This window comes from Sceloporus occidentalis, unplaced genomic scaffold (genome assembly GCF_023333645.1).
Source record: "Sceloporus occidentalis isolate IW3139 unplaced genomic scaffold, rSceOcc1.0.p SCAF_3, whole genome shotgun sequence".
Classification (NCBI taxonomy): Eukaryota; Metazoa; Chordata; class Lepidosauria; order Squamata; family Phrynosomatidae; genus Sceloporus; species Sceloporus occidentalis.
In genome coordinates, this window is record NW_028316983.1 from 57,953,624 (window position 1) to 57,967,210 (window position 13,587).

At 41.0% G+C, this 13,587-nt stretch overlaps 1 protein-coding gene across 12 annotated transcripts in view; it reads right to left on the reverse strand.

Moving 5' to 3' along the window:
- The window catches only part of NFASC (neurofascin), a 273,535-nt gene that overhangs the window by 127,908 nt on the left and 132,040 nt on the right, over positions 1 to 13,587 (reverse strand). For all 12 annotated transcript variants that reach the window (XM_089514565.1, XM_089514555.1, XM_089514553.1 and 9 more), the window contains exon 8: positions 12,545 to 12,715. In XM_089514565.1, the coding sequence (XP_089370691.1) occupies positions 12,545 to 12,715 (171 nt within the window). The remainder of the gene's footprint in view (positions 1 to 12,544; positions 12,716 to 13,587) is intronic.

Genomic DNA, 13,587 nt, shown 5'->3' on the forward strand with positions numbered 1-13,587 from the left:
ACCGACTCAAGCTGAATCCAGAGAAAACGGAGGTACTCGTGATAGGTTCCCCTGGTCCAGGAATGGTGGTGGTTCCACCTGTCCTGAACGGGGTCACGCTCCCTGTGAAGGACTCCGTGCGCAGTCTGGGGGTGCTTCTTGACTCGTCTCTTCGCCTGACTGCTCAGGTGAATGCGACGGTCAAGAGCACCTGTCATCAGCTTCGGCTTATTCGCCAGCTGCGCCCATACCTGGCCCAGAGGGACCTTGAAACTGTGGTACACGCCCTGGTAACCTCGAGACTGGATTTCTGCAATGTACTCTACATGGGGCAACCCTTATACCAAACCCGGAAGCTTCAAATGGTGCAGAACATGGCAGCCAGGCTGGTCACTGGTACGTCCAGGGCCAGCCATATAACACCGGTACTAAAAGATCTCCATTGGCTGCCCATTCGCTTCCGGGCGCAATATAAGGCGTTGGTGATGACCTATAAAGCCCTAAATGGCCTGGGCCCAGGATACCTGAAGGACCGCCTCTCCCCATACATTCCGCCCCGCACCCTCAGAACATCTGGGCAGCAATTACTTAGGGTTCCCGGGGCGAGATTCGTCTCTACTTCCAGTAGGACTTTTTCCATCGCCGCCCCGGCCCTTTGGAACACGCTGCCCATAGAGCTCCGCTCAGCTACCTCCCTGGCCCAATTTAGACGGGACTTGAAGACCTACCTGTTTAGGATAGCATTCCCCGAATAAGGTCCCATATGCCCCCCCTGCCGCACTGGCATTGGGTTTGACTAACCTGGGGCTTTTTGTTTTTTGCTTTTATGGTTTATGTAATTCTTGTATGATTTTAATGTCTTCTGTTTATGTATTTTAATTGTTGTAAACCGCCCTGATCTGATGGAAGGGCGGTATATAAATAAAATTTTTATTATTTATTATTATTATTATTTGTTACTATCTTAAGAAAATAGTAATTTGTGTTTCCATGCCAACCATAGAAGAGAAGGCACACACACACTGGTCAAACTATTAAACACAACCTACTAGCATCATAGGCTAGGAAAAATATAATACCTCCTGTCAATTCTTTATTCATATCTCCTGTTTTTAATGTCACTCAGGGAAACTAAATGGATTGCTGGAGAAGGGTTAGAATGACCTGTTCCTCATTTGGTAGCTGACTCACTTGCCTGAACAGAATTTCCTGATGCCTGTGGAGACTGATGAATAGTTAACTATAAGAGGAAAAAGGGAGACTTTTTTAAAAAGTTGAAACCAGGTAAAATGTCAGAGTTTGTTTTCTTTTTCTCTAAGCTGGATGTTAAGCAAGACGAGCAAAGATGAGAACGGAAATAAAATCAGAGAGGAATAAAAAACGGAGAGGGGGAAATCTGTGGTTCCAAGCAATCTAAAGATAGGTGTGATGGGCATCAGCCATTGTTTCTTTGCAAAAATAGTCCTGGTGGAAACTGAAAATGACAATTAGTTATTTACCATGACACCATCATTCTCTGCAATAGTAGCAGAAAATCCTTCTGGAAGGCTATCTTTCTTCACTACAGGAAAATCTTTTTACACTTAATCTAATGAAGTGTACATGTAAATCCTCATCCCATCTTCAGGCGTCTGGACTTCAGCATCATGCTCAACTTCTTCTTTCCCCTTTTTCTTTCATTTAACATCTAGCATGACATTTTTTGGCAGAACTTTAAAAAGTGGCCCATTTTTAATGATATTTTAGATTATCCAGTAATTAATGCTATTACTCTAACATTGCTTTTTAACAAAAGCTGTAGTCAGTACATTAAAAATCTCAGTCCTGTGATCATTGTTGGTAAAGACATTCTGAGAAAGGTGCTCTGGAAAAGTAACTTCTCCACTTGGTATTAGTGAATAATAGGCCAAAAGGAACACAAAAACAAAAAACCAAACTTCATTGGTAGCTCCAGTTTCATCTCCAGTAGAAGTTCTAGCCCACAGTACTGCATTTTATCCATACAACTCCTTCTCCTTCTCTTTCTCTTCCTGTCACTGTCACTGTCTTTATCTCTGGCTGCATTCACACTACAGAAATAATCCAGTTTGACGTCATTTTAAATGCCATTGCTCCATGCTATGGAATTCTTGGAACTGTAGTTTTGTGAGCCTTTTATAGGGTTGTCTGCCCAGACCAAAAGGGCTGTGTCTCCCAGCCTCACGTCGTCCATTTTAGATGATGCAGGCCAAAGCCTCAGGGCCAGATTCAGGTTCTGGTTGATCTGGCCTGATCTCAGGTTAAGCAGCCTTTACCTGAGGTCAATTGGATCCCCATTTGCCAGTTTCCTGGAAACTGTGGCAAACCCTGGCTGTTTACATGCCCCCCCCCCCCCACTTCTTACATTGCAACACCATCGCTGGTACTGAGAAATCTCCTGTTGCCTGGTGTTACATGGAAACAGGGCACCTGACCACATGGGTGCAGCCAGATGCTCCATTTCAGCATCAGAGGCAGTGATGGAGGGGCTTCTCAGTACAAGTGACAATGCGGCAAGATAAGGAGCATATGCCAGTAGTGGGTCCCAGGTTGGTGCAGGGATGGGTATGTAAACACTTACCTATTCCCATGCTGACCTATGGACTGACCCAGGTGATCGCCAGGATCAGAATAGCCTGACCTGTGCCAATATGGGGACTGACCCTGGTATGTACCAGGGCCAGGTGAGCACAAAGGCCCATCTGCTCAGCTCCTCTACCAGAGAGATCGGGTGCCAAAACAAACTAGATTCCCAGAGTTCCACAGCACTGAGTCATGGCAGTTAAAGTAATGACAACCTAGATTATTTCTGCAGTGTAGATGTAATAAACAAGCAGATAAAATGTCATTTTCAAGCACTAAATTGTGACATACTTGATTGCTGGGATATCTGAAAACTCCTACTGAAAATGACTAAAGCTCAGACATCTATATTAAAGACCTGTTCACCAAACATACCAGCCAAAGAGAATCCAGTGAGTTTGGAATCCATAAGTTTATTTATACTTTTTTGGAACAAGTGAGCATCTTCTATTGTGGAAATATCAATCAAATAATAAAAGCCTAAAAAACAGACGGTTGAAGGGGTGGGAAAAACAGTGAGACTGGAGATGGGACCCACATTTAACACAAAATTCATTTATTTTTCATATACATCTTATATGCATAGCCCAAAGGTAATTTTCTGCAATATTTTAAATAATTTTCTGCATGAAACAAAGTTTGTGTATACTGAACTATCAGAAAGCAAAGGTGTCATTATCTCAGCCACCCATGGAAAAAGTTTAGGAGTGGGGCGATATGATATGTATATTTTTAATGTTGTAAGCTGCCCTGGTTGCCTGAGTGCAGAGGGGCAGGATATAAATGAATTATTATTATTATTATTATTATTATTATTATTGATTTCAGAACTCTGGATAAAGGGAGGCTCAACCTGTACAGATTTATACCAGAAACATGACGGTGTCATCTATCTTAACCAGCTTTATCACTTTCAGTCTACATGTGAGATTGGTTAAAGTTTTAAAGGATATAACACTTAATTAGTATATAGAGCAGTATCTGAGAATCATACAGACCTTCAGATCTGATTGGACTGCAACTTGCGGCAGCCCTAACAAACATAGCCAATGTTGAGGATGCTATTCAGCAACATATGGAGAGCCACATGACTCCACTGTTGATGCAGTATGTATGCCTTCAAGTTATCTATTAACTTATGGTTCCCCATGAATTTTGTGGTAGAGAAACTAATCTAAAAAACTTAGAACAGCAAGGTATGTTTGCCTTAATCAAGGGGAAAAAATAAGAAGAGTAATCTGCTTGAATCATTGAGGCAATACGTGCTATGCTATTAAGTATTATGGCAACCTAGATGTGTTTTGCCTCAAAGAGGTTAGTAGGTAAGACATGAAACGTGTTGCTCTGCCTTTCCAATGTACACAAAAGCTCTGCCCTCTGTACATTTGAAATAAAAACATTTATTTTAACTATTGTTGTTTCCAAGTTAGTGAATGTAGTGTTACTACATGGGTGTTAAGGTTCCCTTTCATATGATATAATTAATCATAACAATAAAGGAATAACTTCTGTAGGGTGAACCAGTTTACAATATAAAACATTGGATAGCTCCCCCAGTTTACGAAACAGATCACTGAATAATTTACAGATATATAAAGGCATTTCAGTTCCCTTGGACATAGGACAAAGGAATCTATTTAGCATACAGAAAGGAAGTCACTCTCCATGGGAAAGGAGTCTAGGGAAGGAATTTGCATTCTGTAATGAAACAAAAGATCTCCAAGTGAACACTTAAGAGAAAGACCAAGATGACTGGACAATGGCATAATGAGATGAACAGCCACTGCTAACCTGGAGGTTTACAGGTAAAGGAATAGGAATAACCATAACAAGCAAGCTGTTACATTTTGGCAGAAGTATTATACTGTTCAAATCTCTTGACTTCAACAATCTTCCATTAAACCCAATAGACAGATAGCTCAGGTGATAAGAAAGCTTGCCTGCTTTGTCATCAGTAAAGCATGGCCTATATACATTCAGCAAATCTCTGTATAATGGCATAGGCTCACCAAGCATTCCCCATCACTCAAGGGAATGCCAAGGTCATTAACAAAATGCATACACATGAATAAAAGCATTGAATTCCTCCCCTGCACCTTCTTTCTTCTGTATATTTGGTTGCTTTTTCACAAAGTAATTAACCTAGTGCTACAAAATACCCTCACCTTTATAATTTGAATGATTACTTCCACTATGTCTTCAAGATGACATGGACCAAATCTTAACTATCTCTTCTCCTTATGGATGATAGTGAAACGAGAATAAAAATGTTAGAATACAGCACATCCACTTAATTCAGGGATGGGAATCATAGAGAGATAACTTAACCCTTCAATGGAGTTTACAGAGAATGTTGTGGAGGCTGTGTTGTCCTTGAAACCTGAAGGAACAATTTATTATTGGCTCCTTCAAAGGTGCTCTTTTTATTGACGGTTGCTTTCTCTTAACTGTGGGGTTCATTCCCACGATGATTTAAACCAGATCGTACCGAATCACAATCCGGTTTAATAATAATACTTATTTATTTATACCCCGCTCTTCAGCCAAGGCTATCAGAGCAGCTTACAATTTGTTAATTAGACATTTCCCTGCTCTCAGGCTTAGAATCTGAAAAAAGACAAGAAACAAAAGGAGAAGGGAATGGCAGTAGGGAAGGGCAAAAGTCCAGCAGATCTGCTCTCCCTCGGAGGTATGTTGGAGCTGGCTTGCCTTTTTCTCCTTCAAGTTTAAACATGGTTCCCATTTGGGAATCAATTTGTAATCGATTCGGAAAGGGGGGCATGGTTTCCCCCCATTTAACCCACATCAAAAATATGCTGGATTTTCCCGCTCCTTTTGGGCTGAATCGATTTATTTTCAATAAATCCTCTTTGTACCTGACCTGGGCTTCTCTTCAGCCTTCCATGGCCTGCTTCCCGGCTTCCCTTTCCTTCTGCGACCTCCTTCCCAGTTTCTCTGGCTTCTCTGCGACCTTCTTCGGTTTCCTGCAGCCAGGGAATCCAGTAAGGAGGTTGCAGGAAAGTCGCAGGGAAGCCCAGGGAAGCCCTGCGACCTTCCTACAACCTCCTTACCAGCTACTCTGGCCGCGAGAGACGCTTCCCTTCAGCCCTTGCTGAAGGTCACAGAGAAGCTGGGAAGGAGATCGCAGAAGGAAAGGGAAGCCGGGAAGCAGGCTGCGGAAGGCCGAAGAGAAAACCATGTCAGGTATGGGGAGGCAAGGGAGGCCGGTGACAGGGGAGGTGGCCAGGGCCCTTGCAGATGCCTCTCCCCCTAGGCCTGACCCAACGCAAATGTAGTGAGAACCATGCTTGCTGCGGGAACTGAATCCAGGATTCAGCTCAGGAGCGATTTAAAAGGTAAGTGGGGATGGCCCCCTAGATTTCTTTTCTAGGTGAAAGCTCAGAGGCGATTGTTGCCAAGGGATAGTGAGTTAAACACCTCTGGAAAATACAGGTTAGGAAAGGTTATGCTAAGGGATGGGGTGTGAGCTTATAACCTGTTCAGTTACGTTTTCCCACTGATCTGCCTTTCTCTTCTTTTCTACCCATCCCTGCTTGGCAATGAATCTTTCAAAATTGTTAAAAGTCATAAAGAGTGGTGCTAAATATTAGGGGAAAATGATGTGTTTCTGAATACACTACCAAAGCAGTAATAAGTGGCTGACTGCAAAGATCAGTCAGTGAATCTAGAGTGGAAAATTTTTAAAAAATGCTTGTCTTTAGAAATTAAATGTCTTTGAGCATACACAGAGCTTTTTTTTTTTTTTTTTTTGCACAAATGAATCATTCCTTCCTCTGTGTCTCCCTACTTTCAGTTAAGATCTGCGAACATCAGTGGTATAATGTTTGTATGCAGGAATCTAGGATCATGGGATTTAAGAACAGGTATCCACCATGGCCTATTCTCTGTGCCCATCTGACATTTATTATTATTATTATTATTAACCTTTATTTGTAAAGCGCTGTAAATTTACACAGCGCTGTACATACAATCTTTTTAATTGGATGGTTCCCTTCCCTCAGGCTTACAATTTGTTTGTTTAAATCTCTTAATCTGATTTAAAGACTAATGAAATAAAGTGATGTTTGCACTCATTCACTTTGTTGTTGGTGTGTATTTCCTATGAGATGTGAAATATCTGCAATAAAGGATAAGAAAAGTAGCCCTAACTGGTGACAGCAATCCAAAACATCTACTCCAGCAGCCTGGCTGAGTCCTAAGAACTGCTCTCTCCTCTCGTCACCAAAGATAACATAGCCAAGGGCCCAACCTATCCTATCACTTCTATGTCATCGCAAGATCCATGAGGACAGATTGGGTGGAAATCTTGGGTGAAGTTCTCTTGTGCAAATAGATGGGACAATAAAGTCTGCAATACCAGGTTTTTCCCCTGGTTTAGGGAGTCATCCTTGAGTGACAGGCAGATAAAATCCAAGTATATGAAGCCTCCTGATCCAGACTGGCATATTCAGATATGGGCAGAAGAGGTACTTGAATCAATAGCCCCCCCCCCCCCCCCCCAAATTAGCACCTGGGAGGCGAGAGCAATTTAGAAAAGTAACGCAGGATACAGACCGCCCAAAAAGGGTGGTCTATCCGCACCTTGTTTTGCTGCGCAAGGGAGCCACAGCGGACAAACCGCGCGGCTCCCTCACGCAGCAAAAAGAACCCTCAAAAAGTGGGTTCTTCTTGCGGCGCGTTTGTGATGCTGCAGTGCACCAATGGTGCACTTGCGGTGTCACAATGACGCCAGGACGCGCAGACGCTAAGTGTCCATCGCGTCAAAAAGGTGGCGTCCGTGTGTACAAGGCACCACCATTTTGACGCCCCCGTCATGTGCTAGGGGTGAGGCCAGTATGGGTGGTGCGCCCTCGGCCAACCCCTAGCACGTGACGGGTGCGCCGCAAAGGCCCATCTGGATCGGGCCCATGTGACTGAGGGAAGCAGGTTGAAACATCCCCTGTCTTGTTTGTGGGGATCCTGATAAAGAAAGGGATCCTGAATATTTAAAGAAAAGTGCTCAGCTGCTTTGTGTTTGAATTAGCATGTAGTTTTTCACCATTCAAAGGCTTTAAAATGGGCTTAGACAAATTTAGTAACAATAAAGCTAGCTGTCATCATGGCTATGTGTTACCTCCAGTATGAGAGGCAATATTACAAGCTGCTGGGAAACAACAGCAGAAGAGCTATTGTTCTGCTTGTGGGTTTCCTATAGGTTGCTGGCTATAGTAGGAACAGGGTACTGGATTATACAATTTTGAACCAGCAGAGTCCTTCTTATATTTGTATTGCCTGACTCCACCTAGCTACAATAAACTTTTAAAATTCATTATGATATTTAGAGTAATTCAGACCCCAACCCTCACCCTTTTTGAACAAATGCTCAGAAATTCTGAATAAACACTCAGAAATATTTTAACACTATAGTAGTTGCACTTAACATTAGAGATAGAAATGATGCAGCACTCCAGATGGAGGCTTCCTTTTAACCACCCCCTGCTGCAAGTCTTTGTTTAGCTGCTAGCTCTAAAAGCTAGAGTGGTTAGATATTCCTTCAAAGGAAGGTATATACATCAAATCTATTTTTTCTGTCTGCAAAAAGTGGCCTTATTAGAAGAATGAACCAATCCTATCCTAGTTACCTGGGAGTAAGTCGCACTTAATTTAATTGTACTTACTTCTTAGCAGACTTTTTTTTTTTTTAAAAAAAGACACAGGCAAGAATAGGAAACTGTAGATTTAGCTAGCTATATCTTTATCAAATCTTTGAAAGTGTGTGACACTCTGAAGAAAGGGGTGGTTGGAAAGGAGGATCAGAGGTGTGGGTGAGAGAGGAGGAAGACAGGAGAAACCAACACTGCCACAAGGAGTGGAGGAAATAAGGGTGAGATGGGGTGAGGAAAACCTTTCACTAAATTATCCAAGTACTTAGCACTCTGTGAACAACACACTAAAGGAGTCCAAAGGGGGTTGTTACTGCATACCCACATAATGAAGTACAAAACCAGAAAATAAAATTTAAAAAATGAGAGGAGGTAAGGAGGAAAATTGAAAACACAAACACGCCATTCACCATCCAGAAAGACTTGCAACAACTTCCACACATTCCAACAGGTGTGGAAGGGAAAGCACACTAGCCTTTGGCATAAAAGACTAATATTCTGAAAAGGCAGTGCTACTTGAGGCTCTTTGCTGAGTAAACAATTAATCTCTTCCAACTTTCCATTCCAGGCAAGGTTGTACTATTTTCATTCTTTAACCCTCAAAGCAAAGATAATTAAATGGCCAGCACAACATAGAGCCATATAATGCAGTGTCTCCAGTCCTACTCCCTCTTCACTTCTTGAGGCCTTTCTTTTAAATATAATCTGGCAAAGAGAGAATGACCACTAACAAAGGATTAACTTGTATTAATCAAGGATTTCAGAGAGCTCAGACACATAAAGGGCAAAACCTAATGAATTATTTAGAGAGTTAATTAATATTTTCTCCCAAACTCTATTTGTCTATCTTCCACTTTTCTGTTTCTTAAACCCACTAATCTTTTGTTTCATTTTCTAGAAACAAGCGAACAAGTTCCACAGGGAAACACACTTCTGTCCCTCATACAATTTCTCAAACCAATGAGTCGGTTCCTTTTCTTATGTTTCAGTTATCACAAACTATTTGAAATTTACAGTGATTAGAGCAGAATTTTAACATCGTGTGGCCTTATTAAAAATCTATTCCTGAAACCAGAAGCATTCAAAATCTCCTCCTTTTTTGTTCTCAAGACTGCACTTGACAATTAAGTGTAGTGTGTCCAATGTTCACTTCACCAAATAAGCTAAAACAAAACAAAACAAAATAAGTAATAGTGCATTTCTACATGAAATTAATCAGCCTGTAGGTGCATCTCATCACCAAGGTAGCACCTTTGATATTTCCCCAAGTAGTAGTCTTCTGTCAAGATACCAGTTCGAAAGTATGTAAAAGTGCAAGTAAATAAATAGGTACTACTTTGGTGGGAAGGTAACAGTGTTCCATGTGCCTCAGCATTTAGTCATGCTGACCACATGACCATGGAGTCATCTTTGACAACGCTGGCTCTTTGGCTTAGTAATGGAGAAGAGCATCACCCCCTACAGTCAGACATGATTAGACAATGTTGTCAACAGGGAAACCTTTACCTTTATATTAGGGATTAGTAATCTGCCATCTCTGGTCTCTTTTATATATGTCAGATTTAAGACAGAAAATTCATATGTTCAAAGCCCAAACAAGGAGTGTTCAACCTACAAATACTGTTTGACAAATAGATGTGACAAACATCAAAAGGTTAAGAAGCAACATTTAGTCTCTAGACTCTCAAGCCTTCACTCTCCCCTTGGGAGAAACCAAATTCTAATCTTACTCCCCCTCTTTTCTAGGAGAAGATGCTCTTTGCTGGGTTGAAACTGAGGTCATCTGCAAGTAGGCATAAGATGCCAATGCAGTTGCTTCCGCTCTGCAGAACATTCTTCCCATGGAGATTGCTGGGAGAGGCTTGCTGTTTATCAATAATTTAGCCCTCTTCAGCATGCCTTTCAGAGTAACTGTGGGTACAGCACACACTGCTGGTTGGTGCCCTCTTCTCAAGGACTTCTTTCCTTCCTAGTCCACGTGATGTAAAAAGCCTAAATAATTCAGACATTATTTTGAACAGAAAAAAGTATGCACTCAAAAAAATTCTCAACACTTAAAGAGGTAATAAAAAGAAATAGAGAAAGAAGAAAAAACATTAAGATGCAAATTGTTCATATTTTAAGATGGAGAACCATCATCTGATTTATTTTTTTCCCAGCCTAAGCAAGGGTTGGCAATCTGTGCCCCTCCAGAGGTTTTTGACTACAACTCTCACAGTTCCCAGCCGGCATAGCCAACCGTTAGGAAATATTGGGGTTATAGATCAAAACATGTGGAGGGCCACAGTTTGCCCACCTTCATAAAGTCATGAATATACAGTTTAGTGGTCATCCAAATACAGAAATAAGCAGAGGATGCTTCCTTCTTGCACAGATTTAAGCCTCACCTATAGACATTTGATGACAACAGACAGATACTGAATACCCTGTTATTACCCCATGGCAATATGCACAGATATGCCCAATGCCCTTTATCCTCAAGCCAACGTCCATAGCCCAGAAAGTTCTAGGTCCTAGAAAAAAGCCGTAGGCACAGGGAGAAGTAAGTAACTGAGATGACCACAGTTAAGCTAAATACAAGAATCTGCATTCTATAAAGTATGCACTTCTTTTTATAAAATACTATACAGTTGGCCCTTCTTATACACGGATTTTTTTATACATGGATTCAACCATCCATGGTTTGAAAATGTTCCAAAAAAGTATAAATTTCAAATATCAAATCTTGATTTTCCATTTTTATAAGGGACACCATTTTACTATGTCATTATATTTAATGGGACTTGAGCATACACGGGGGATCTTGGAACCAAACCCTAGGGTATAACAAGGGTCCACTGTACATGCAATAACTGACAAAATGAAAAACACAGTAAATGACATTCAACTAGCTGAAATGAAAACATAAAATAAACAAACATCTTAAGCATTATTTGACATAACTTTTCACCAAACCAAATTAGAGTAGAAGCTGCTTTAAGATTTCTGATAAGATCAGTCACTTCTATAAAACATCCAGTTAAAACCACTGACCCAAACAATATTTTGAGAGTATGGTGAAACACAATTATCAAGTCCACAGCAACAAGAAAGCCGAGGAACTCAGAAGCTGATGAGAATACCATGAAATTTTACATTTAAAAAAATTATTTCTGTACCTTTCATCAGATTCTTCTGAGATAAATATTCAGGCAACGAATCAATTATTCCTTTCAAAAAAATGAGCTCTGGCCAAGATGGCCAAACATTAGTAACAAAATCTGAGTGCTGTTCCTAGCTTTGTCATGTTTATTATTGTATTTGAACATATATGGAAGGATTCCACAAGGGCAGAAATGCAGTCTCCCAGATAAATGTCTGATAGAGACATGTGCCCTGGAAACTACAACATTCCCCAATGCAAATCACAAGAGATTCATGAAGGTCAGCCAGAGAGATGCTTTTCCAAACAAAGATTTACAATGTTATCAAAGGACATTGGATGGTCCATGCTGACCAGAGCTGGAAAAACCCTCCCCCAACTCAGCTGGTGATTTATTACACTAAAATGAGTACAAACAATTTTCAATGTAAATATCTGAAGTGCAATCTCTATTAAGAAATATTTGAAAGTGAAGCTAAGAACTGACGGAGACTTATAACAGAGTGCTCAAAAATTGAAGATAAAACTACAGTAAGTGGCAAACTGAGCTGGAAATAATAAATAGAAGTGGCATCTCCAAGATTTAAAACAATGTTTTTTTTCTTTACTATTCTTTTTTCTTTTTTTCTTCTTTGCTTTTTCTTCCTTCTGTTTCTTTAACTTTGATTGTATGTTATTTATATTATAACTTAGATTATTCATACTAAAAACTAGTAAAAATTGATTTAAAAAAACGAATCCCTTAAAAGTGTATGGCCTGTTGAGATAAAAGCAAAAATGTATGGACTTGTTGAGATAAATGCAAAATTGCCCTCTTTATAATAGTGAAAAACATGTGGGAAGTGGGCCTAGCTGTCTCTGATGCTTTCCTTCTTCATTGACTATGAAAGATACTATCTGCATACTTAGTAGAGCTGCCTTCAATCGATTGTGAGCACTTTGTTCCCCAATCCAAATGATACTGTCTTGATTTCTTTCAAGGCAGGGCAGAATGCCAGCTTGAGAATACATTTTCAATCTTTGGAAACACAAAATGAAAAAAAGGCACTGTAACAAAGAGTAACAACACCACTTCCAGGTTTGTATGGAGATGGTTTCTCTGAGCTTTGTCAGGAAGGGATCTTCCCCACATAGTTCAACTGTTCGTGTAAATACTTACTGGTCAGGACCTTGAGGGTGTAAGGATTTTTCTGCTGGATAGTGTGGGTGAAGGCAAAACGAGCATTGCAGCTGTAGTCAGTCTGGGCATCCTCTTGCAGCACATTGGAGAAATACAAGTCACCATTCTGTCCTTGGGAGACACGCTTGTCTTGGTGGATTGGCTCCATGGCTGTAAGAAAGAACAAAATACTTGTTCAGACTTCTGGCTGTATAACTCTGCACTGAAACTGATGGCAACTGTCTACTAGCTCTAACAATTTGGAAATAGCATATACTCATTAATTCCAGGTAGCACTGGAAAACAGCTCTCAATTCAAGACATACTTAAGAAGCCCAAGTCAGTTATAGGCACTATAGGCAAAAGAAACCCATTTTATTTCGTGTGTTCAGATTTATATACCAACTCTTCAGTCTGAATGTTTTCATAACAGGATAATCATAGAATCAAAGAGTTTAAAGGGACACCATGAACCATTGGGTTCAACCCTTTGCTCAATGCAAGATATCTCCAGCTAGAGCATCACTAGCAGGTAGCTGTCCAGCCTCTTTTTGGAAGATATCTAGAGAAGGAGAGCTCACCACCTCTCTAGGCATTAGTTGTATTGTGAAACCGCTCACTGTCAAGAAGGTCCTTCTAAGGTTCAATCTCCTGTAACCCAAAAACATTAGACCTAGTTCTACCCTCTGAGGCAGCAGAGAACAAGCCTGCACTCTCCTCTTTGTGACAGCCCTTGAGATCTCTTCACCAAACTGAACCTGTCCAGTTCCTTCAAATTCTCCTCATATGCCTCTTATTTTCTATGCTTCTTATCAGCCTTTCCCCCTTCTCTCAACTTGCCCCCACATCAAAAAGAACCTGTTTTTTCCCCACTCCTTTTGGGCTCAATCGCTTTATTTCTGAATAAAGCGATTCAGTCCAAATGGGAACCAGGCGGATTCGAATCCGCCCCAGCTTCCCCGCGGCCTCTTTGTCCTGTCCCTTCTCCGCTCCTGGCCTCCTTTGCCTCCTTCCTGGCTGTTCCTTCTCCACTCCAGGCCTCC